General features: G+C 46.6%; 1 protein-coding gene across 3 annotated transcripts in view; it reads left to right on the top strand.

Annotated features, from left to right (window-relative positions):
• LOC147621232 (MADS-box transcription factor 23-like) overlaps nt 1-21,308 on the top strand; it is a 64,743-nt gene that overhangs the window by 28,766 nt on the left and 14,669 nt on the right. For 2 of the 3 annotated variants that reach the window (XM_086824521.1, XM_086824520.1), the window contains exons 3-6: nt 14,615-14,690; nt 14,942-15,000; nt 15,119-15,218; nt 15,327-15,368. In XM_086824521.1, the coding sequence (XP_086680647.1) occupies nt 14,615-14,690; nt 14,942-15,000; nt 15,119-15,218; nt 15,327-15,368 (277 nt within the window). The remainder of the gene's footprint in view (nt 1-14,614; nt 14,691-14,941; nt 15,001-15,118; nt 15,219-15,326; nt 15,369-21,308) is intronic. The other variant, XM_086824522.1, reaches the window with a different exon arrangement.

Raw genomic sequence — 21,308 nt, forward strand, 5'->3', positions numbered from 1 at the left:
GGTATTCGTTAGGGAGTGAGCCCATTAATCTAAGCTTGCGCAAGAGGCACGCAAGGCTGCAAAAAGTCATGCTCGTCGGCTTGAATGGTTGCAGACCAATGCTCCCCATAGGCATGGTGCTTGGCATGCACGAATGAGGAGACAAGGGAGGCGTTGGGTTATACACGCACCTGCATAAATCTAGATGTAATAAGACTAAGAAAATAAGTTTAGTTAGGTTTTTTTTCCCTTAAAAAAAACTGTTAATAGTTCCTTATCTTACTTCATTTTCATTTCACCTTTTTAGAGAGCTTGAGCTCAAGATCTACGTAGACACCCACGTAAGGACACCAGGACATCACCATGTTAGCATAGTCGTACATGGATATGGCACGCACCAAGAACACCGCTCACAAAACACAGTGCAAGGCACCCAAGGACCACGGAAGAGAGTGACCCCTTTTTACTGGCGACACCACGGAAGAGAGTGACCCCTTGGATTCTAGGACACGCCCAATGGGATCACCAGAGTACAACCCTCCTCCCACAGCAACACCAGCGCACACACATGCAGGCCCTTCTAGTGGGAGCAAGAGTGTGAAGAAGACCCCACAATGCAGCCACCCCAGAGATCCAGACAGAGAGGGCGATGATGAGCAGTTCGACTAGGTTGGTGAAAACATTCCTACATTGCGCAGTACCATAGGTGGCAAGACCCTACTACCAGCACAGGGTCTCCTACCTACCCGGAAGGAACTAGATACACAGGTACCACAGCAAGAGGAGGAGGAGGATTGAGAGAGAGAGACCAAGAGGAGGTTCTTGCAAGTGCACGCAAGCGTAGAAAGGTCAAGCTCTTCAAGCCAAGGAAGTCTCAACCTCGCCAACGGACTAACACAACACAGAGAGCTCCAAGGAGAAGGATGCGCCAAGGGCATAGGTCGCTCGCACAGTGAAGGAGATTCTCCAACAATATAGAACAAAGTTTCGTATGCAGGGGATTGCCCTTGACGCATTGCAAGAAGCCTCTGAGGCTTACCTTGTTGGGCTTTTTGAAGACACCAACCTCCTTGCAATACATGCAAAGAGGATTATCATATCTGCCAAGAACATGCAACTAGCTCGGCGCATTCTAGGCGAGCGAGACACGATCTAGAGATATTAGATGTTAACCTTTTTTTTGAAGCAACTCTTTTGTTTCAAACCCCCCTTTGTAACAAGCCTATTTGGCTTTCATTTGTAACCTTCTGATAATTAAATTTTTAAGTTTCTCTTACAATGTCTCGGTGTCATCATGTTTGTTTAACATGGTGTGTCTACCATGTGCCAGTTTGTCACCCAAGGTATTAGAAATGCTCCTGGTGGAGGACTGAGAAAGCTGTGCCAGAACACTGTGAATTTGGCCTCTGCAACGGCGATGTAGGCTCAAAATTCGCACTGTTCTCTGGCACTTCTCCCCTAGCCACTCAGGATCATTTCTGATGCATTTATAATGAAGTTGAGCATTTATAATAAAGTTGAGCATACTAATTTTGAGAAACAGTAGTTCAAAGATAAAAACACCTTTAATTATGTGTAAAAATATAGTGTTTATCATCTAATGCATCAAAATTGCTCCTAGAGAACTGGGAAAGCTGTGACTTGGTTGAACACAATGCTAATCAATACACTTAAATACACTAAGATTTGAATGACACTTGCTCAAATACAAGAAGTAAATTGGTGAATTGACAAGAGACACACAATGAGTCGGAACGGCCGACCCCTCCCTTGAGTAAATTGTATTACTATTAGAGAAATTCAATACATAGCTTCACGGGCATCCATTGCCAAATCCTCCATGCCAATGCATATGAAATTCAGCATTTAGAAAACAATGGTATGTCAATGTAGATCACCAAGGAGCTGCCTTGATGCCCGGCCCAACTTCAGTGTCCATATTCTCTACCATTGGCTCTATGTTCTACCAAGCAAGGTAGCAACATCTTCAAGAGCACATAGGACAAGAGAAATACTACTACACGGCGGCTAAACAAGGAGTCCTGCCCTTCTATTGAATAAGTAATGACAACACATTGTCCAATTAGCTTACCAGTCTTCATAGAAGTTGTTGCAAGTGGAAGCCTTCGCGTTGGAAGCTTTAGAAGTGTTGATATCTTCGAATTGCCGCAATCCTTCACGACAAAAGTCTTCAAGAGGATGAAGGGAACCTTGGGAAAGCTTCCCCTATGGTTCAACTTGAGAAAGGGAGATTGAAATTAGGGTTTTTAGTAAAAAGACCAAAAATTACGGCAAAAATGAGAGCTGTTTTGCTGAATTTCAGTCATTGGGAGTGAGTAGGAGAGTGATTAGCACTTGGAAACACTCTTGGAAGCTTGGAAAAAACCCTAGCAAGTTGGGTATGGCTATGGAGAGCTTGGAAATGGAGAGAAATGGTGGAAAAACAGAGTTTTTAGCCTCCAAAAATCCTCATGAAGAGAAAACGCGAATTTTCTCTTAATAAATAAGTGAATTGGGGTCCAATCAGGTGAGGGGACATGGGGAGATGCCCATTTATGAGTAAAAAGGGAGGATCAGTCCTGGACATTGAGTCTTGTCCGCCTCGGGACTTCAGTGAGTGTGAACTTGAAAGCGATCATAATTTATAAGTGACTTTTGGGCGCCCAAACTTTAATGAAGTGGGAATGCACTCACTTATAAATATTGGCTAAGTCGTAAGGGCTATTTGAGCCTAGATTGGGTAATACTTACCACCTGTTCACATGCCACACAACCATGTCAGCAGAGAGTTTCACACGCACGGTTCACGGGCGGGCGTCTCCTAGCTCGAAACTACTCATAGGTCATGCAGGCATGAAAACAGCATGCAATTTCATTTGCAGGCAAGCACATAAAGATGCTATGTAATGCAGCATTGGCATGAGCAATTTCTATTCATGAAACCATATAAGACCAGGCGTTTCCAGGCAAGTATATGCAATACCAGACCGAGTAGAAAGGCAATCCTCCAGGCGTTTCCAAGCATGTACACAAAGGCACAAGTCCCAACGGAAAGCCAAGTCATACAGATATTTCGTGCATGATAACGTCAAGTCCCAGCGGAATATCATATCCAACTATACAGCATGACACGTGTCAATCACATGCATAGGCACGTTCCATAAGCCATGGACACCAATCCAATATGTACATAGTGTGAAAGCAAGAGTGAACCATTCGGGTGGCCAAATGGTGACAAAAGCTATGCCAGAACAGTGCGAATTTAGGCTCTGCAGCGGCGATGCAGGCTCAAAATTCGCACTATTCTGGCACTGCTCTCCCAGCCACTCAGGATCATTTCTGATGCATTTATAATGAAGTTGAGCACACTAATTGTGAGAAACAGTAGTTTACAAGATAAAAACACCTTTAATCATGTGTAAAAATATAGTATTTATCATCCAATGCATCAGAATTGCTCTTGGAGGCTTGGGAAGCTATGCCAGAACAGTGCGAATTTAGGCTCTGCAGCGGTGGTGCATGCTCAAAATTCGCACTATTCTGGCACTGCTCCCCCAGCCACTCAAGATCATTTCTGATGCATTTGAAGTTGAGCACAATTATTGTGAGAAACAGTAGTTTATAAGATAAAAACACCTTTAATCATGTGTAAAAATAGTGTTTATCATCCAATGCATCAGAATTGCTCCTGGAGGACTGGGGAAGCTATGCTAGAACAGTGCGAATTTAGGCTTTGCACCAGCGGCGGTGCAAGCTCAAAATTCGCACTGTTCTGGCACTGCTCCCCCAGCCACTCAGGATGGACGCAAGGGCGAGCGACTTTTGAAATATTTTTGGATGGACAAATATCTCTTCATATTTAAATAAGTTTCCCCGAAATAGAAGTTCAAAAAAAAGATTTTCACAAGGTGCATTCGAAATAAATTATAATCTGTTCAAGAGGCCTTATCCTAGGGATCAAGGATTTTTTTGAAATTTTAAATTAACGTTCCTATGGACCAATAAGATTCATCCAAATGTAGGGAGGAGATAAATAGAATAATAAAAGCAAAACCCCCCAAAAATGAGTAAATACTCACATAAGATGAAGAGTTGACTAAGGACAAGGTTAATAGTTGAAAAAGAAAGATATTTAGAAGAAATGATGCATTTTTGACACCTCAGTATGGGGGAATTTCCCTCATGAAGGAGGCACGTATTTCACATGTGTGGGAGAGTTTTAAACTCCCAAATAATGAGATATTTTTATCTCTCCTCTCTCCTGTTTCAACTAGATCCAAAAAGTGGACTAAATTGACCCAAAAATGGTCAAAATTTGACCAAACTGATCTGGAAAATTCTAGAATCAGTTGGCTTGGTTAGAAGCTCACTTTTTCCTATAAATAGAAGCCTTCCCCTTTGTTGAAGCTTAATAGTGTTTTTGCACTGTTACCCTGCTTCTCCCAAGAGCCAAAAACTGTGAATTTACTCACATAATTCATTAGTTTTTGACCTTCCCTCTTCTAAAGATTGGTGGCCACTCTTGTTTCAAACAAGAGTAGATACCTCAAACCATCAAGCCAAAGGAAAGCTCTCAAATCCCTTTGTAAGTTGGAGATTCTTCTCTTTTCTATTCCATTTTATGGTTTTTATGATTTTTGTCTTCTCTAAAATGAATATGATGTTATGCCTCATTGAAAAAAGGCATTCCCCTCTCTTCTTTAGTAAATCCAACCATTCTTTATCCTAGATGAATGATTAACGGATAAAATCAAGTTTTTCATAATGTTTCTCTTAAATAAGTAGAAAATGTTTACATTAGAATGATTTAAATACTCTTGGTGAAATTTAACGAGAGAACATGACAAAGAGCTCGCTCTTGCTCGCCCATCAGGTGGTGGAGAGAAATTCACAGAAGTTGTCAAAGTGGGTACATGTAAAGGACAAAACCAATTTAGCCCTACTGACCTAGATGCCTTTGAAAACTTGAAAGTTGAGTGATGTCTTGATATCACTTACCATCTTAAACTTTAAGCATAAGATGGTCCAAGCATCAGGTTTGGGCTATTCGGGTTAATAAGAGGGGGGTTGGGGATCTCTTCTAGCTTGCCAAATAAACCTTGTTTTTTATCTACAAAATATGAGTGAGAAAAAAAAAAGATATTGTTCTGTACAAGATCACTTGTTGGGCTTTGAGATACAAACATTGCCTCTCCAATGGATGCAAGCATAGCATAGAAAACTCAAGTGAGGCTTTGGAGTGGTTGTTCCTTAACATAATTAGAGGGGAAAATATCTGCAGAGAGACATAAGAAAATGGGAATCATAAGAAAATTTGAAACATAAAATCCAATATTAGCATGTTAAAGCTGTGTTTATGTTACACTGACAATTTGAAGGAAACCTTGGTCGTTGGCCTTGAATGTACAAGTCTCCAAGGGTATACACATGTTGCACTATGGCAACCAGTCCTCTCTCTTAGTATGCTTGAAGCCTTGTAGCTGCCCCTTCCAATGATGTAGCATATTCCCTAGTTGTTGACGCACTCGATGTGGTCCCTTAGAGCTAAGCTGCATGTAGTCCCAAGCCCCAACCCTGAATCTTGTTGGAGCCCAAACTCTATTCTTATCTCTTGTGTTATGCAGCACAAGCTCTTCCGCCTTCTCCCTAGGTCTTCTCACATTACTAGAAGCCCCAACCCTGAATCTTGTTGGAGCCCAAACTCTATTCTTATCTCTTGTGTTATGCAGCACAAGCTCTTCCGCCTTCTCCCTAGGTCTTCTCACATTACTAGAAGAGGCCAAAGAGGGTTACAGTTTGAGAATAGGCTTCCTGAACCTAGAGTAGACTAAAGAGGGATAGAGTTTCTACAGCAATGGAGAGGGAGGGAGCTTGAGAGAGAGAGAGAGAGGGAGATTGAGAGGGAGGGAGCTTGAGAGAGAGAGAGAGAGAGAGGGAGATTAAGAGGGAGGGAGCTTGAGAAGGAGGGAGAGCTTGAGAGGGATGGAGTTTCTGCAGCAATGGAGAGCTTAGAAAAGGAAGAAAGAGGGAGAGGGAGCTTGAGACTGAGGGAGCTTGACAAGGAGGGAGAGCTTGAGAGGTATGGAGTTTCTGCAGCAATGGAGAGCTTAGAAGAGAAAGAAAGAGGTTCAAAATGATCTTTCCAAACCTAGAGTATGTTGGGGGGAAGTTTGAGAGAGAAAGCGCACTTTTGGAAAAATTTTCAATTTTTAGGGTTTTTAATCTGCGCGATTCTAGGTGGGGGGGACCTCTAAGTTTGGGCCCAAGAGGTAGGGGGACAAGAGTAGTAATTAGGCCCCATTAGCAAACCAAAGCCTAGGCCTCCTAGGGTCAAAGAAGTCAAAAATGTGCACCCACCAGCCCTCTTCCTATTGCTCCATTCCTAATCAAAAGTTAATCCAAGAGGCTCTCTTTGGGTCCAAAAAATTCCTAATCCCTTAGATCAACAAGCTGTCTACTACTCATGCTCTTCCTTCATAGGCTATAAAGTGGCTAGTCATGCTTAATAGCAATGATGGTAAGTGTGGTCCCCAGTTGAGGTCTTTTCTCTTTCTTATTGATAGAAGAAAGCCTCCGCTTCCAAGAAAGCCTATGCTCTGATACCAATGAAACTCGCGGTGTGCGGGGGACCAGGGCCTTTGACACACTTCTTGATACCATCAATGCATATTGAAACATTTAAACCTGGCAACAACCTTAACACATATCCATCATCACTTTGCATAAAACATAAAAGTTGGACAAAACATCCACAAATACTGAAAATGGAGCTTGCACATGTGAGACCACATAGAGGCCAGAATGGGCCGACCCTCCTCTTGGAGTATTTTATTACCCAAGGAGAATAATATCATGTACAAGCTTTGAGGGCCTTACTCTCCCTACGGGAGATGCCAGATTATCCATATACAAATTTCATAGCACAACCCAACACGAGGCAACCATAAAATTCTGTCGGCACATAGCTGTAGAAATGCCAAGCCAACAACATAAACCATATACCTCTATGTGGGTACTGATTCTTCCCCCAAAACCATGGGTCTTTATGCAATAGAGCTGGTACAGCAAGTACAAGTCTCCATTCAGTCGCTACCATTAGTATAATGGTTGGTACAATAGGTACAAATGGCTGGTACAATAGATACAATGGCTCTGGTACAACATGTATATTGGCTAGTACAACATGTACAAGGGTTGGTACAGCAAATACAATGGTTGGTATAGCAGGTATAGCAAGCCCAATGGCTGCTGGTACAACTGGCACAACAAGTACAACGACTAATATAACAAGTACAACGACTGGTACAACAAGTACAATGGCTAGAAAATTATAATAAAATGATTGAATATCACTCTATCCAATCAAAATTCGTAGCTCGCTGAAGCTCCCGCCTCCACCCTGCACTGCGCGCCCGCCTGTTCGCCCCCTCTCCCTCTGTCGCCTGTTCGCCCCCCACCTCTCCGCCTGTTCGCCCCTCCACCCCCCGCCTACCTTCGCCCCCTTCTTCTCGCCGTTGCGCCCCCTCCTGCCTCGCTGCTGCGCCTCCCCCCTCCTCGCCATTTCGTCCCCCCCTCCTAGCCGCCTCTTCGTCTGTTCGCCCCCCCCCCCTCTTCGCCTGTTCGCCCCCCCTCCCCTTTGTCGCCTGTTCGCCCCCCACCTCTCCGCCTATTCGCGCCCGCCTCCCTTCAGCAGCGCCCCGCCTCCCCTCCCTTTCGCGTTGTTGCCGCCCCCCCCTCAGGGCTTCTCCTTCGTTTTCGCCCCCTCCCTCCTCTTTCGTGCTGTTTTTCACCCCCAGGGGGTTTTGTTTTTCTTCATTTTCATCCGGTCTTCCGCCTCTTTGTGTGCAGCCCGTTTCTTGCAGGTTTTCCGCTTTCGCCTCGCCTTCGCCTGAGCTTCAGACTCTGATGGAGACTCCTCCCGCCTCGCCTCAGAGGGACTCATCCGCAGCCCCCTCGCCCGCCCCCGCCGAGGACATCCCCATCAGGCTTTCTCTTTCGCCGGAAGAGGAAGCGAGCCTCACCGCAGAGGTGGAACGCCTCCAGGCTCATTCCACCATCTGCCGTATAGTCGGCACTCGCCCCAGCAGAGGGGAGATCAGGGATCTTCTTCAGGCTCGCCTTCTTGCAGATGTGGGCAAGATCCTGGATGCACAGCTCCTGGGTCGGGGCCATTATCAGATCGAGTTCGAGGCCGCCCAGAGCGTTGCCAAGGTCCTTGCCATGAGTCCTCTGGACATCAGGGGTGCTCGGGCTTTCTTCAGACCTTGGCAGCATGGATTTGACCCAGCAGCGGCGGAGCAGGGAGAGCGCCTCTTCCATATTACAGTTTGTTTCCCTGGTCTCCGCCGGGAGTATCTTCCGCTCCTCTCCAGGCTCGGAGCATTGGTGGGCTCGGTACTAGAGACGGGTCCCTCAACAGCTTCAGTGGTGGCCAGAGCAGCTGGGCTACCTTCGGTCAGAGTGTTGGTGTCTGACATCTCCTCCCTTCCTAAGGTCATTCAGCTACCTAGGATAGGGGGGGGTGGATAGATCAGAGAGTGGAGTTCTCGGGGCTCCCGAACCAGTGTTTCATTTGCAGGCAGGTCGGTCATCTGGCCAAGACCTGCCCTCGCAGGAGACCTCGACCCTCACCCCACAGCAGCAGGCTACTGATGGCCCGCCCACAGATTCGGCTCGGCAGGCTGCCTCAGGGACACCTGCTCAGGCCACAGAGACCTCGGAGTGGCAGCCTGGACAAGGGCGCCGCCGAGGGAGACAGCCACAGCAGCACGCCCAGAGACCGCTGTAGCAGCAGCCACAGTCTCAGCCTCACTGGGTTCCCGTGACGAACAGCTTTGCTCCCCTTCAGGAGGAGACCCCTGCAGCGACCGAGGACCAGGAGATGCCAGCTCCCCCTCCTTCACCCCCCCCACCCCCGTCCCCTCCCACCGCCTCGCTTCCACCTTCGCCTCCTCCCGCCCCCGCTCAGGTTTCGGCAGCGGCTCCCTCTCCACCTCCCTCGCCTCCCCCTCCTCCCCCTCCGCCCGCCTCACCTTCCCGGGAGACCCTGGCAGTTCCCTGGCGCTCACCTGCAGTCCGGAGAGCGCTGAGCACTGACCTCGCTCGAGCATCACAGAGGAGACCTATGCCGATTAGGGCCTCACGGATTTCATCTATCCGCAGTCGGCTGAGTCGCCTTGGCATTAGACAGCGCTCGGAGGCCTTTGATTATACCTTTACATGGCTTTTTGGAGCAGAGGGCCCCCATGAGCCAGCACCCATTCGAGTTCATGTAGTGATATCTCCGGCCCGCGGGGAGGAGGCACTAGACTCAGCGGTGGCCTTCTCGTTCCCTCTATGTGGACCTTGTGATCGGGAGTGGACTCTAGAGCTCGCTCTCAGCACTTTGAAGACTCAAGCAGTTGAGTTTTCTCACCACATGAGCGATCTGGAGGTGACAGATGTGATAGGCCGACTTTGGGAGTTGGCTCATTTTTTCTTGGATCCCGGGAGTGTGGATACCTCAGGGATTCGGCATTTGGTCGTGCGCATAGTGGCAGACTTGGCACGCAACCCTGGATATGTGAGTATACACGAGGTTTCTCTGTCAGAGCAGGAGGCAGTCGCCATGGGCCACAGCCACTGGCGCCTGATCCGGGATTCTTGCAGTACACCGGGTGGGCAGATTCGCAGCCGTTCGGATGGGGACTACTCTCCATCCAAGCCGCTTGCGAAGGCCCGCCGTACGGCTGAGACAGCATCCACCTCAGCAGGGCATCCATGAGGATCATCTCATGGAATGTACAGGGCCTTGGCGGAGCACACTTTATACGCTATCGAGGTTGCTTGAGGCAGGAGCTTCAGAGATGCCTGGTTGGTGGCAGCATTGACATTTTGATGATGCAGGAGCACCACTTGGGTGAGAGCAGGATCCGGAGATATGGTTCGGTGATGCCTGGTAGATGGGACACTTTTTGTGGTCTGCAGGGTTTGGTCCTTTGGGTGGACAGGGAGGAGTATGCATGGTTATTGCAGATGTATGGCGGCAGGCCATTGTGGATCGAGGGATCATTGTGCCTGGTAGAGCACAGTATGTCATTCTGAGGATGCATGATGAGCTATTGGGTGTGCTCAACATCTATGCGCCCAATCATGCTAGTGCCAGAGCAGAGTTCTGGACTCAGGTTACAGATGCATTGCCAGAGGCCGCACATTGGTGTGTTGGGGGAGACTTCAACATGCTTGAGGACCCGGCAGATAGGGTGGGAGGCAGTCATGTTACAGTGCACGGCACGGAGCTTGCAGCTTGGGACCGGTTTTGCATGTCACTAAGGATCACTGATGCATGGCAGCATGGGGCTTTCTCCCGGTCTCAGGACAGTCTTAGTTTCTCTCGGTCGGATCGCCGGCAGGGAGGGACTAATCTATCACGGATTGATCGCTTTTATGTGGGCGATTGGTTAGGGGAGCGAGGGGGCTCCGTCGGCATTCTCGCTGGCACCTCATTTTCAGATCATGCGCCAGTTATATTGACATTGGAGGAGGGGACACGGGAGCCCAGCTTGCAGTTGAGGATCCCAGAGAGGGTACTTGCAGATCCCAGTCTCGCTGAGGACATTGAGAGGATCTGGCATGATAGTCAGTGCTCTGACCAGGATGCAGCGGGCCAGTGTGCCCAGGGACTCATTGATCTTAGCTCTTTTCTACACGCTGCAGCTTTGACACGACTGGGAGAGATTCGCGAGTGGGAGCAACGGCTGAGACGCAGCCTTACTTCGCTACAGCGCCTTCAGGAGCAGCAGCCTGCATGTGAGTGGGTGGCGTCCCAGCTGAGCCAGGCACGCCAGGAGGTTAGAGAGGTAGACGAGCAGAGACATGAGTTTTACTATCGTCGTCAGGCCTCTCAGTGGACGCAACTTGGTGATAGAGTGACTGGGGAGTTTTTTGAGATCACTGGACTCCGTCATGCGCGAGCAGGAGTCCGCCAGCTTGGTAGACCGGATGGATCGGTAGCTACTGAGCTCGAGGAGATCAGAGCCATTGCCACTGCTTTTTATAGTGACCTGCTTTCAGCGGAGCCAGCCACTGAGGATCGAGATGTTTGCAGACAGACTGTGTGGGCCCATGTGCAGAGGAGGGTCACAGACCATATGCGTACAGTTCTAGGTGCGCCTCTGTCAGAGATTGAGCTTGCCGAGGCCTTGAGGGTCCTGCCGCGACATAGTTGCCCAGGGGAGGACGGACTGATGCCGGCCTTTTTTATGCGCTATTGGGACCTTTTGGGGCCAGGCTTCTCAGCATGTTTTGGACACTGGGGTGATGCCGCAGAGCTTTTCAGAGGGCTTGATCTATCTTATCCCCAAGGGGGAGGGAGTATCAGATGACATTCGGCATTGGAGGCCTATTACGATCCTCAATACTGTCTACAAGGTCTTAGCAAAGGCCTTGAGTTTGAGGATCCAGCCCTTCCTGGGGGAGTTGATTCATGCTACTCAGACAGGATTTGTCAAGGAGCGCAGTATCCTTGACAACATCTTTACTTTCTGGGAGGCGACGGCCCGAGCTAGGTTTCTTGGCGAGGACTTGGTCGTGATGCTTCTCGATTTTGAGAAGGCATACGATAGAGTTGATTGGGGATTCTTAGAGGGCACTATGCTTCGCCTGGGCTTTGAGCCAGGATGGATCAGAGGGGTGGCAGCTCTGTATGCCACAGCTCGCAGCCAGGTGCTGATTACAGGAGGACGGGGGCCGAGTTTTGAGCTGACCAGATCAGTCCGTCAGGGGTGTCCTCTCGCCCCTTTCCTTTTTCTCTTCTTTGCGGAGGCTATGAGTATGTATTTGACGGCAGAGGAGGTTGGTTTGAGAGGACTTCAGCTCCCAGTCCGGGGGGAGGATTTGCTTGATGCTGAGTTTGCAGACGACACGGGCTTATTTTTGCATGGCCAAGAGGCCAATCTTATTCGGGCTGAGTAGTCGCTCCAGGTTTTTAGTGCAGCTTCGGGAGCATTGATCAATTGGCGCAAGACAGTGGCCTTTTGGATCAGTAGTGCTCCCACTCCGGCATGGAGCCCGGACCCCGGTTTTAGATGGATTCCTCCAAGCACAGCAGTGCGGTATTTGGGATGCCAGATTGGCCTCGATTTGTCACCTGAGCAGCAGATTGCCCCGCTTCTTCTGAGCATTCGGAAGAAGCTATTGTATTGGAGTACAGCTCGACTATCCTTGGCTGGGAGGGTGGTGGTGGCAAATCAGGTGCTGTTAGCGACCATGTGGTACATTACGTCTTGCTGGATTTTCTCGAGCTCTTGCATCAGCCAGGTACAGAGGCTGATCAGGAACTTTCTGTGGTCTGGGCGGGACGGTCAGCCAGCTCGGGCAAAGGTTGCATGGGCAGTTATTACACTTCCGCTGGCTCAGGGCGGTTTGGGCATTATAGATCCAGTCGATCAGAGTAGAGCCTTATTGGGGAAGCTTATTGTTCGGGGGTTGCTTCCAGGCGCTGAGCCTTGGAAAGAGCTCCTCTTGCAGCGACTGCAGGCTTGGGCGCCCCCTGCAGGGGGTACTTGGGCACCAGAGATTCGCTGGATCTTCATAGAGATGAGGAGGACAGGCCTCAGTAGAGGATGGGAGGACAGATTTGCTTTGAGTATCCTGAGAGCTTGGGAGCTGCTGAGACCGGGGCTCTCTCAGCGGCCTCCTTCTTGTGTTGAGGAGCGGGCCAGGCAGCCGCTCATCTGGAGCCCAGCGGTTCGTACGGAGCAGGGTCATATGCTGGGTTCTCGGCCTCGTCTAGCTGGGGACCTTTAGCGGCAGGCCCAGCTCGTAGTTTTGGAGACTGGCAGGCTTTCTGCAGTCTACCAGAGAAGATCCAGGTGGAGAGGCTGAGTCACTTCAGAGGGGGGTTGATTATGAGGGATGATATTCAGGAGGCACTTACAAAGGAGTGGTTCACACCTCTCGAGCCAGTGGCCCCACGGTGGATGGGAGCCTTTACACAGTTGGAGATCCTGATTGCTGTCAGAGCTAGCACTGAGGATGGCAGATGCCTCTACTATGAGATTCAGGATGAGGGCAGACTCCAGAGAGTGGAGGTGGAGTCGCCTTTGGTTGCAGAGTGCACCTTTCAGAGGATTCGGGTAGTGGCTGCCGCTTCTCGGAAGTGGCATATTGACCCCGACCCTGCTGATGTGCTCCCGGATTGGCGCATATGGGCATATGCAGCGCGCCCCTTGGCCCGGCTACTACAGTGGGACCCCGGGGAGTACGAGTGGCATGATCCTTATGCATCCCTTGAGGCCACAGAGATCACCTTTTTCCAGTATACTGTTCGGCTGGGACGGCACTGGATTTCTCGTCCGCCAGCTGGACACAGGAGAGGGATTTACGATGGGAGCTCCTCAGCAGCCTCACCATCTGGTTCACCTGGAGGGCCCGGTGCTTTACGGCCTTTGAGGGGAGATTAGAGCCACCAGCAGAGACTGTTCGGGGGATTTGGCAGGAGTTGATCCACACCCTGCGAGGACAGTACGACCGCATCCGCGGGGAGACTCGGATGAGGCGATCTTACGGCGCCAGGCCTTTCACACCACTTGGCGCTGTGGCCTGTTCTACACCCTACACACGGGATCCCCCCGTTGGCACTACAGGCCACCTGTTTGGCTCTTCCCCCCCCCTATTGTATGATTTAGCCGCTCAGTTCTTTATACTGATGCTTGTATTTTGCAGCACCTAGGGAGAGTCTCCCGGGCTGCCATGATGTATTCACTGCTCTTCTCTCTCTTAGGAGCAGGAGAGATCTTTTGTAGCCCTACGGGCGTTTTTATATAACTAATGAAAGGATCTTTTCTCGAAAAAAAAAATGATTGAATATCCTTGCCTTCAGTATTTCTTTTACGATGGAAGCCTAAAACAGTCCCCAACAGCCTGTATTCTTCATGGGGACCCTTCAAGAGAGAGAGAAAGAGAGTAACCACCATTAGGGTAGAGCTTGTAACGGTGGTAGAGACTAGTGTGCAGCAAGAGAGTCTCCAAATGAAGAGAGAGAGTTCCAATTTATAGATTTGGGCCTCCCATGAGCTAAAATGGCAAAAGAAGACTATAATGACAAGTGGAGGGTCACACAATAGCTGAAGTGACAAGTGTGAGACCATTTGTCTCACTTTGATCCACTTTCTAACAAGTGTCAGGCCACTTGTCTCACTGTGGTCCACCTTCTTGCCACATGTCCCAACGTAAGAGATTGGTCTTGCCCATAAACTTTATCTCTAAAAATATCTCAATTGGTAGCCCATTTGTCATAGGTACTTTTTCAACTCTTGGTATTTGCTCAATTCTAGACGTAATGACATGAACAGAATTTCGATCGAAGTCAAGAAAAAAAAAGTGACCCTTCTAGATTTTAGGAGTGTGATCCTTTGTATTAGAGGATTATCTCCCATTCGAATTGTACTTTCCAAGTATTTAGAGTTCCTCGAGTCCACCAAACCCCTTTCATATTTTGGAGTCCACCAAACCCCTCTGATACTGGGAAATGTCTAGGGTGGTGACAGTGACAGAAAAACTTGGTCGCTTTGTGTGTGCCTGATACAAGGCAGTTTTTGCTAAATTTTTGTGTGCAGTCGTTGTATAGCTCAGTTGAGCCTACTTTCTGGTGCAGCATGCAAAGCGTACTGGAACGGTACATAAAGTCTCGCGAAAGTTCCGAGTCGACCGACCAGAACAATTCCTCAGATGTGAGTTTCTTTTATGATGCCCTTTTGCTTTTAATTTGAGTATTGCGAGAGGGGTACTGATTTTTTAAGGTCTCTAGCATGATTACAAAGACTTCTGCTGGAATTATTTGTAATTTCAACATGAGTCTTCAAGAATTATTGTAGAGTTAGATTCGATCTTCTTAAAGGTTAGCACAATTACGAAGATAAGTTCAGCGTAAGAATAAATTTATGCTGTTGGAATCCAAGCAACTGGTATTGGACTGCTGTAGAACACGGCGGAGGCTGATAGGTTGACTCAATACACTGAGAAATTGAAAACGTTGCAAAGGTATGTGTTGTCAGCGCGAGGAGAGGTATGGTAATTTTTATCCAAACCCATAGAAAGGTTCTGATTTACGCATAGGTGTAACGGCTTTTATTAGCGCTAAATGGGCTATCCCGTGCAGAACTTTTATTGGTGATGATCTAGAGCGGCTGTCCTTGAAGGATCTCATCCACTTAGAGCAGCAAATTCATGAGAACTTGAGACGTGTTCGTGCAAAGAAGGCAAGCGCAATGCCTTTGACCTAGCTTCTTTTTCATTTGGCAGACTACTAAGCGCATTCTCTATCTGCTTTGTCGGTTAAGACGTTTATATGTTTTTCCATTTTATAGGGGGAGTTACTTCTGGAGCGGCTTGAGGAGATTCGAGAAAAGGTACTTCGATACAATAGTGATTTCGATATGTTATCCTTTTGCATTGTCCACGAAAAGGTACTTCGATACAGTAGTGATTTCGATATGTTATCCTTATACATTATCCATGAAAGAAAGAAAGAGATTTTATTCATGTCTACTAAATGTGTCGATGAGACGGAAAGTGCTACATAGCTTCCAAGTGTAAGCTAAAGATCTGAAACATGAACATAAGATAAGTAAGGCCAGTGAAACCAGTCGGGGTCATCCGCCTCTATGGGCAATGTCCCGGCTGGAGTTGTGTGCCGCTCTATGGCTGTGTAGTATATCTTGGATTAAGTTGACAAGCTGATGACCCATACATATATGTATGAAAGTATGTGACAAGGAGAGAGAGAGAGAGAGAGAGAGAGAGAGAGAGAGAGAGAGAGAGAGAGAGAGAGAGAGAGAAAAAGAAAGAAAGAAAGAAAGAAAGATATATTAACGTCTACGAGAGGCCAAAGTCGGCCTATGAGACAAAAAATAATAATACAACTGTGTTCTTCCGGTCATCGGAAGAAAATAAACAAAAGAAAAAGTGTGCATGTGTCTGGATACAACTGTGAATCATCATGGATCGGTGGAGCCCATATACAAACAATATAAGGGGGGTGGGGATGTGGATGGAGTGCTAAGGCAAGATGCATCTCTATATGCTGAAGGGGTAGTACAAGCATGCTATGCAGATCTATGTCTAACTCCATCATACATCGCCGATGCTGAGGCTGTGAATGGCATGAACATGTACCCTGAGTCTGAATGAAAGCGAGCTAGCCTCTCCTGTGTCTCCATCTGGTGTCTCATTCGGAGAGAGAGAGAGAGAGAGAGAGAGGTATTAATGTACCTCAAGAATCCAAGAGTTCAAGAATACGAAGTCATAGAAGAAAAAAGTAGTTAACATTGTTCTGAGAACCAAATGGTGATGGAATATGCCACTACGGGATGAACATGAGACGGTATAACAAGGCTTTCCTAACGATGGCATCCTTCTCCAACATAGATTGGATGGATGTAGTAATATCTCTTGCTGGGGATGGAAGCTCTCCGTGTCGTTAAAAAATGTTATGGATTTGCAAACTGATGGGTAGAAGGTGGGGGACATCTGGCCCTCAAAATTGATCTAGCTCTCTGTGGGTGACATCATGGTTGCACATGGGGTTGGAGGATCATGTGTTTGGATTGCAACCTTTGGAAGAGAGAGAGAGAGAGAGAGAGAGAATGTCTTCTAAGGACACAATGGGTCTATGAGACCAAAGTGATACAATGCTATCCATGTTATATCTCATCATGGAAAAGAAAAACAAAACAAGGACAAATAACATAGCTCTATCAAGAGAGAGGCTGATACAATGATAATCATGGGGAAGTACATGGGGTATAAGCGGTATAAGCACTAGTACAAGAGTCTTAGTATGGTGTATGGTGCAACAAAGGGTGAAATACTTCAATAACATATCCCGTAGACCCTCTTTTTAATGTTTTTATTATAAGGACCATCAGCTGAGTGTCCTCATAGAGTTGCCATCTTGCACCAAGTATCCCAACATCTTCAAATGTAGTGCCAAATCCCAATGTCATTTCATACACAGGCACATGTTACAAGTGTGGATTCGATCATGCTTTCAAGGATTGTCCCAACAAAGTGACAATCACCTTAGTGGCCAGAGCATCATCCACTTCAACAAGCCTTAACTTGTTAAGCATATAAGGAGGACTTATTCATATAGTCCTTCTTAATACCATCACAAGACTCCAGACAAAGACGATGCCAGTTTTTAAGGAAACCTCTAAGGTAACTAAGAAGAAGAAAGCTCAGGCTTCAACCTCAAAGCTAGTCGAAGAGCCTAAGGCACAAGCCCCAAAGGTTATAGCAGCCTTTGCAAAAGGCTAAAGGACTAGAACCAAAGGTCTAAAAGAAGAAAACCTTTAAGAGCATGCAAAAACACAACACATGATGTGTTGTCAAGGGAACTGATGTTGTGATCATTGAGACAGATGATGGTCTTGGAGCTGCCTCCCTCAAAGACAATGATGATGACAATGGACAATCTCTCATGCAAACCAACTCTTAAGAAACCCATTGATTACATAACTATTCCAAAGAAATTCAAAGAGTATCCCAACCCCATGTTAGAGAAGGAGATGAGAATATGAAACATGTGGGGCACAACATCCTCTAGTAGAGGGTATACCTCTCCCAAGTATGTTGGAGCACGAGGTTATTGAGTATGGCCGAGAGGTCCCCTTCTGGCACGATACGTGGGAAGGTGGAATGATGGCAGTTGAGCATGTCCTAGAGCTAGAGCTGATTGGAGGATCGTGGTTGGTGTCTCTTGGGCTTGGGATGACACTGGGTACATCGGAGCGCACGAACACAGTCCGAAGTGACTCCTTGGTGATTTGATTGAGATCTCCCTTGGTAGTGTTCCATGTAGAATATTGGCCATGGGGCAATCAAGGACAATTGCCAAGATCCACGGAGTTGGATGGCTAAGTGGAAGTAGATTGGTTTTGCTGTAGGATGTCTTGGAGCTAGATCTGTAGACCATATGTCTGTTGTGGGTGGGGGGCACTTGTGGCGCGTTATAGCACCGTTGCTCACTCTCGTGTGACTCCTCCCGTTTGTCTCAATGGGATGGCTTTGGTGGGGTGCATCATAGAAGCGATGAGCTAAAGCTTGATGGGTGCGCCAACCGATGTCATTGGGTTGTCAATTGGTGTCAAGAGGCTTTAGCTAACTGGAATTCAAGTTTGAATTTGCAAACGCATTGCTGGGTCTAAGAATGACTTGATAGCCTTGACAAGACAGACACTAAGTTGTGATGCTTGTTTTCACATGCTTTTTTGTACGCCTAATTAATTATTTTTAATTATTCGAGGTCTTTGTGAATTGTCATAGAATCTAATTTGTTGCATGCTCTTACTTTTTCACATAAGTGGATTAAAACAATGAAGACATCATACCAAGTTTTATCATAACCCTTAATGCAATCTGGATAGCCACTAGTCAGGTGGTAGAAAGTCTTGCCGGAAGTTGGCATAATCCAAGACAACATGATGAGTTACACTTAGTAGTCTTGTGGTGATAGTTATAATATGAGATGCTTAGGAGGAGTTTTTGCTGATGGCTTACAGATATAGAGCAAGTGGAGCTGACTACAGAAGCTAGGGTAAAGGATTTAGGTGTGAACATGGTGGTATCTTTCATCATAAGATTTGACCTTGGTGTTCAAAGAGGAATTCAATTGCTTCAAGGCTAGGTTGAAGGGGGGAAAGTTGGCCATTCTACCTATGATCATGCTTAATAGGAGTTTAATAGAAGTTTAATGTGGGGTGTTCTCTAGTGGTATGGGATGCTTGAGTGTATTCGCATCTAGGATCTCTCAGGTTTCTTGTCTGGGACACACTATGTTTTGCCATGGTTAACCTTTGGTAACTGTGAGGAATAGTGCTAGTTTGTGAGTGACAACGAGATAAAGGACTTTCTTAGTTGTCTGAGCATTAGTATGGCACTCATAGGGTGACAAGTTTTATGAACCATCACATACTCTCTCTCGTGATGTGGCCAAATGATAGTGCTGCATGAGGCAACATCAAAATTGTACCTGAGAGAGATGAGAAGTTTCTGTCCTGGATTGAGTGTCTAGACCAATTTACGGTTTGATCGTTTGATATACTAACGTTGTGAAGTATATGTGGTTGGATCCCACAAAGATACTCGAGGGTGGACACAGTTCCATGGGGCATTATGATTCCAATTCCTTGAGTATCTCGGAGGTAAAAATGCCCAAGATTAAACTTAGCAATGCTAGACCACTTTAATTTGATGCTATGGGGCTATGGGTTATGATGGATCAAATTTTATGATCGCCTCATCAAATTTGAATTTCGGGACCGAAATTGGGGGAAACTACTAATCCATGATTAACTCTTAATCCAAAACATTTTAGTTTTCTTTCTCTTCTTCTTGCACGATGGCTTGTAACCCATGGACATATTAGTGGGGTGGAATATGTTTAACCATCCTCTTTTACGATCCATATTTATGGGATTGCCTGGATTTTTGGTAACCTTAAGTTTACCCTAATTTGGTGGGGTGAAAAGTAGTTGGAAGCCGTATGTTATCTTCAAGTTGTTTGAGGACACGGTACATACACTAAAATTGATGGGGAGTTTTATGCTTGCCCTAAAGTAGACTAAGTATATTCCAGTTGTGTGCTTAGTTGAGGATTGGACAGGAGAGATCTTGTGGTTGGAATATTGTACATGGCCCTAGGACTTGGTTGTGTATTAAGTGGACTAGTGTTTTACCAACAACCAATGCGGAACGCTGTTTGGTATGACAGGTGAGTTTTGCTATGGGTCTATGCTAGGGTTGTTATGGGAGAACTTCTTGCACTTTAAGACTGCATGTCATATTGGATTCATCTCTTGGATGAGAGTTGGATTGACTGTAAGTAAATGGGTCTACAAGAGGAAGCCTAGGTAAGAGACATTAGACTTGAGTAGATTCTATGGATGCATGTCCAGATTTGGGGATTCACTTACATAGGCTTGTCTCCTCATGCATTCATGAGGAGACATCCTCATGAATGCATGAGGATGTCTCCTCATGCATTCATGAGGATGTGAATTGAATAGGAGGAGGAAAGTATGTTACGTCTCGACTAGCCTAGGGTTAGGACTAAGGATGTGGGTAAGCCCAAGACTAAGGTTAAGGCTTGGCTGGGGCGTGGAGAGCTCACACGTGCGATGAGGGAACTAGCAAGATAAGGTGTAGATTATGGCTGAGTCTGCCCTGCATATCCGGAGCTTTGATAGAAACTCAGTACGAAGGGCTTTGTGTGAATATATGCTCTTATGTGTGTGTGGAGTGCGTGTGTGAGAGCATATCTTGATACAGAGTTCTACACCCACTATTGGGCACTGATGATGTTAGTGTAGATGTCATAGTATCTAGTCCATACTATGCATAGTCTTGTGGGTTGACTACCATGAGTATTTAAAATGCACGTTCCTAAAAGGTGAATTTGGGCATGTTCTTGGATTTATCTAGGTATATAATTTAGGCGTATTAGCGGACATGCAGGTTTCACATTGTGAAGTTTTTCGTCCGAGTTGCAGCTAGTTCATATTGTGCTTATTCTTTCTATCTTTAGCAGTGCATTTGCCCTATCAACTACTTATTTGCTGTACTAATTCTTTCTATTTTCTACTTCCCTTAGTGCTAGGCTTCATTATGGCTGAGTCTACCCTGCATCTTCGGAGGTTTGACAAAAACTTAGTATGAAGGGCGTTGTGTGAATATATGCTCTTGTGTGTGTGTGTGTGTGTGTGTGTGTGTGTGTGTGTGTGTGTGTGGAGTGCGTGTGTGAGAGCATATCTTGATATAGAGTTCTACACCCACTATTGGGCACTGATGATGTTAGTGGGGATGTCATAGTATCTAGTCCATACTATGTATAATGGAGTTGATAGTTATATAGTCTTGTGGGTTGACTACCATGAGTATATAACATGCACGTTCCCAAAAGGTGAAATTGGGCATGCTCCTAGATTCATCTAGGTATATATAGATTGCCCGAAGAGATTATAATTAATATCTTAGGTGTCATACGGAAGCTCGATGGGTCTAATCTTTCATCCCCTAAATGCGTTTTACAAGAACACTGATGTTATCATGCAAAAGATAGATGGAGAGAAGAGCGAGCACACAAAGCTTTCACCTAATTTATTATTTATCTTCATTATATCAAAAGAGTATAAGTGTTTATACAATTCCGGTGACTTGAAGCACACTGAAAAGGTTGTTTGACTCTTAGTCTTCTATGACCTATTCCCCTAGTGAGAACTAGATGAAATAACACAAAAGGGTTGCTTTGCTTATATAAGCCCCAAATGCTCCAGTTGGCCAGGTAAAGA

The sequence above is a fragment of the Cibotium barometz genome, chromosome 30, assembly GCF_041138505.1.
Source record: "Cibotium barometz isolate CiBa-2024 chromosome 30, ASM4113850v1, whole genome shotgun sequence".
NCBI classification, from domain to species: domain Eukaryota; kingdom Viridiplantae; phylum Streptophyta; class Polypodiopsida; order Cyatheales; family Cibotiaceae; genus Cibotium; species Cibotium barometz.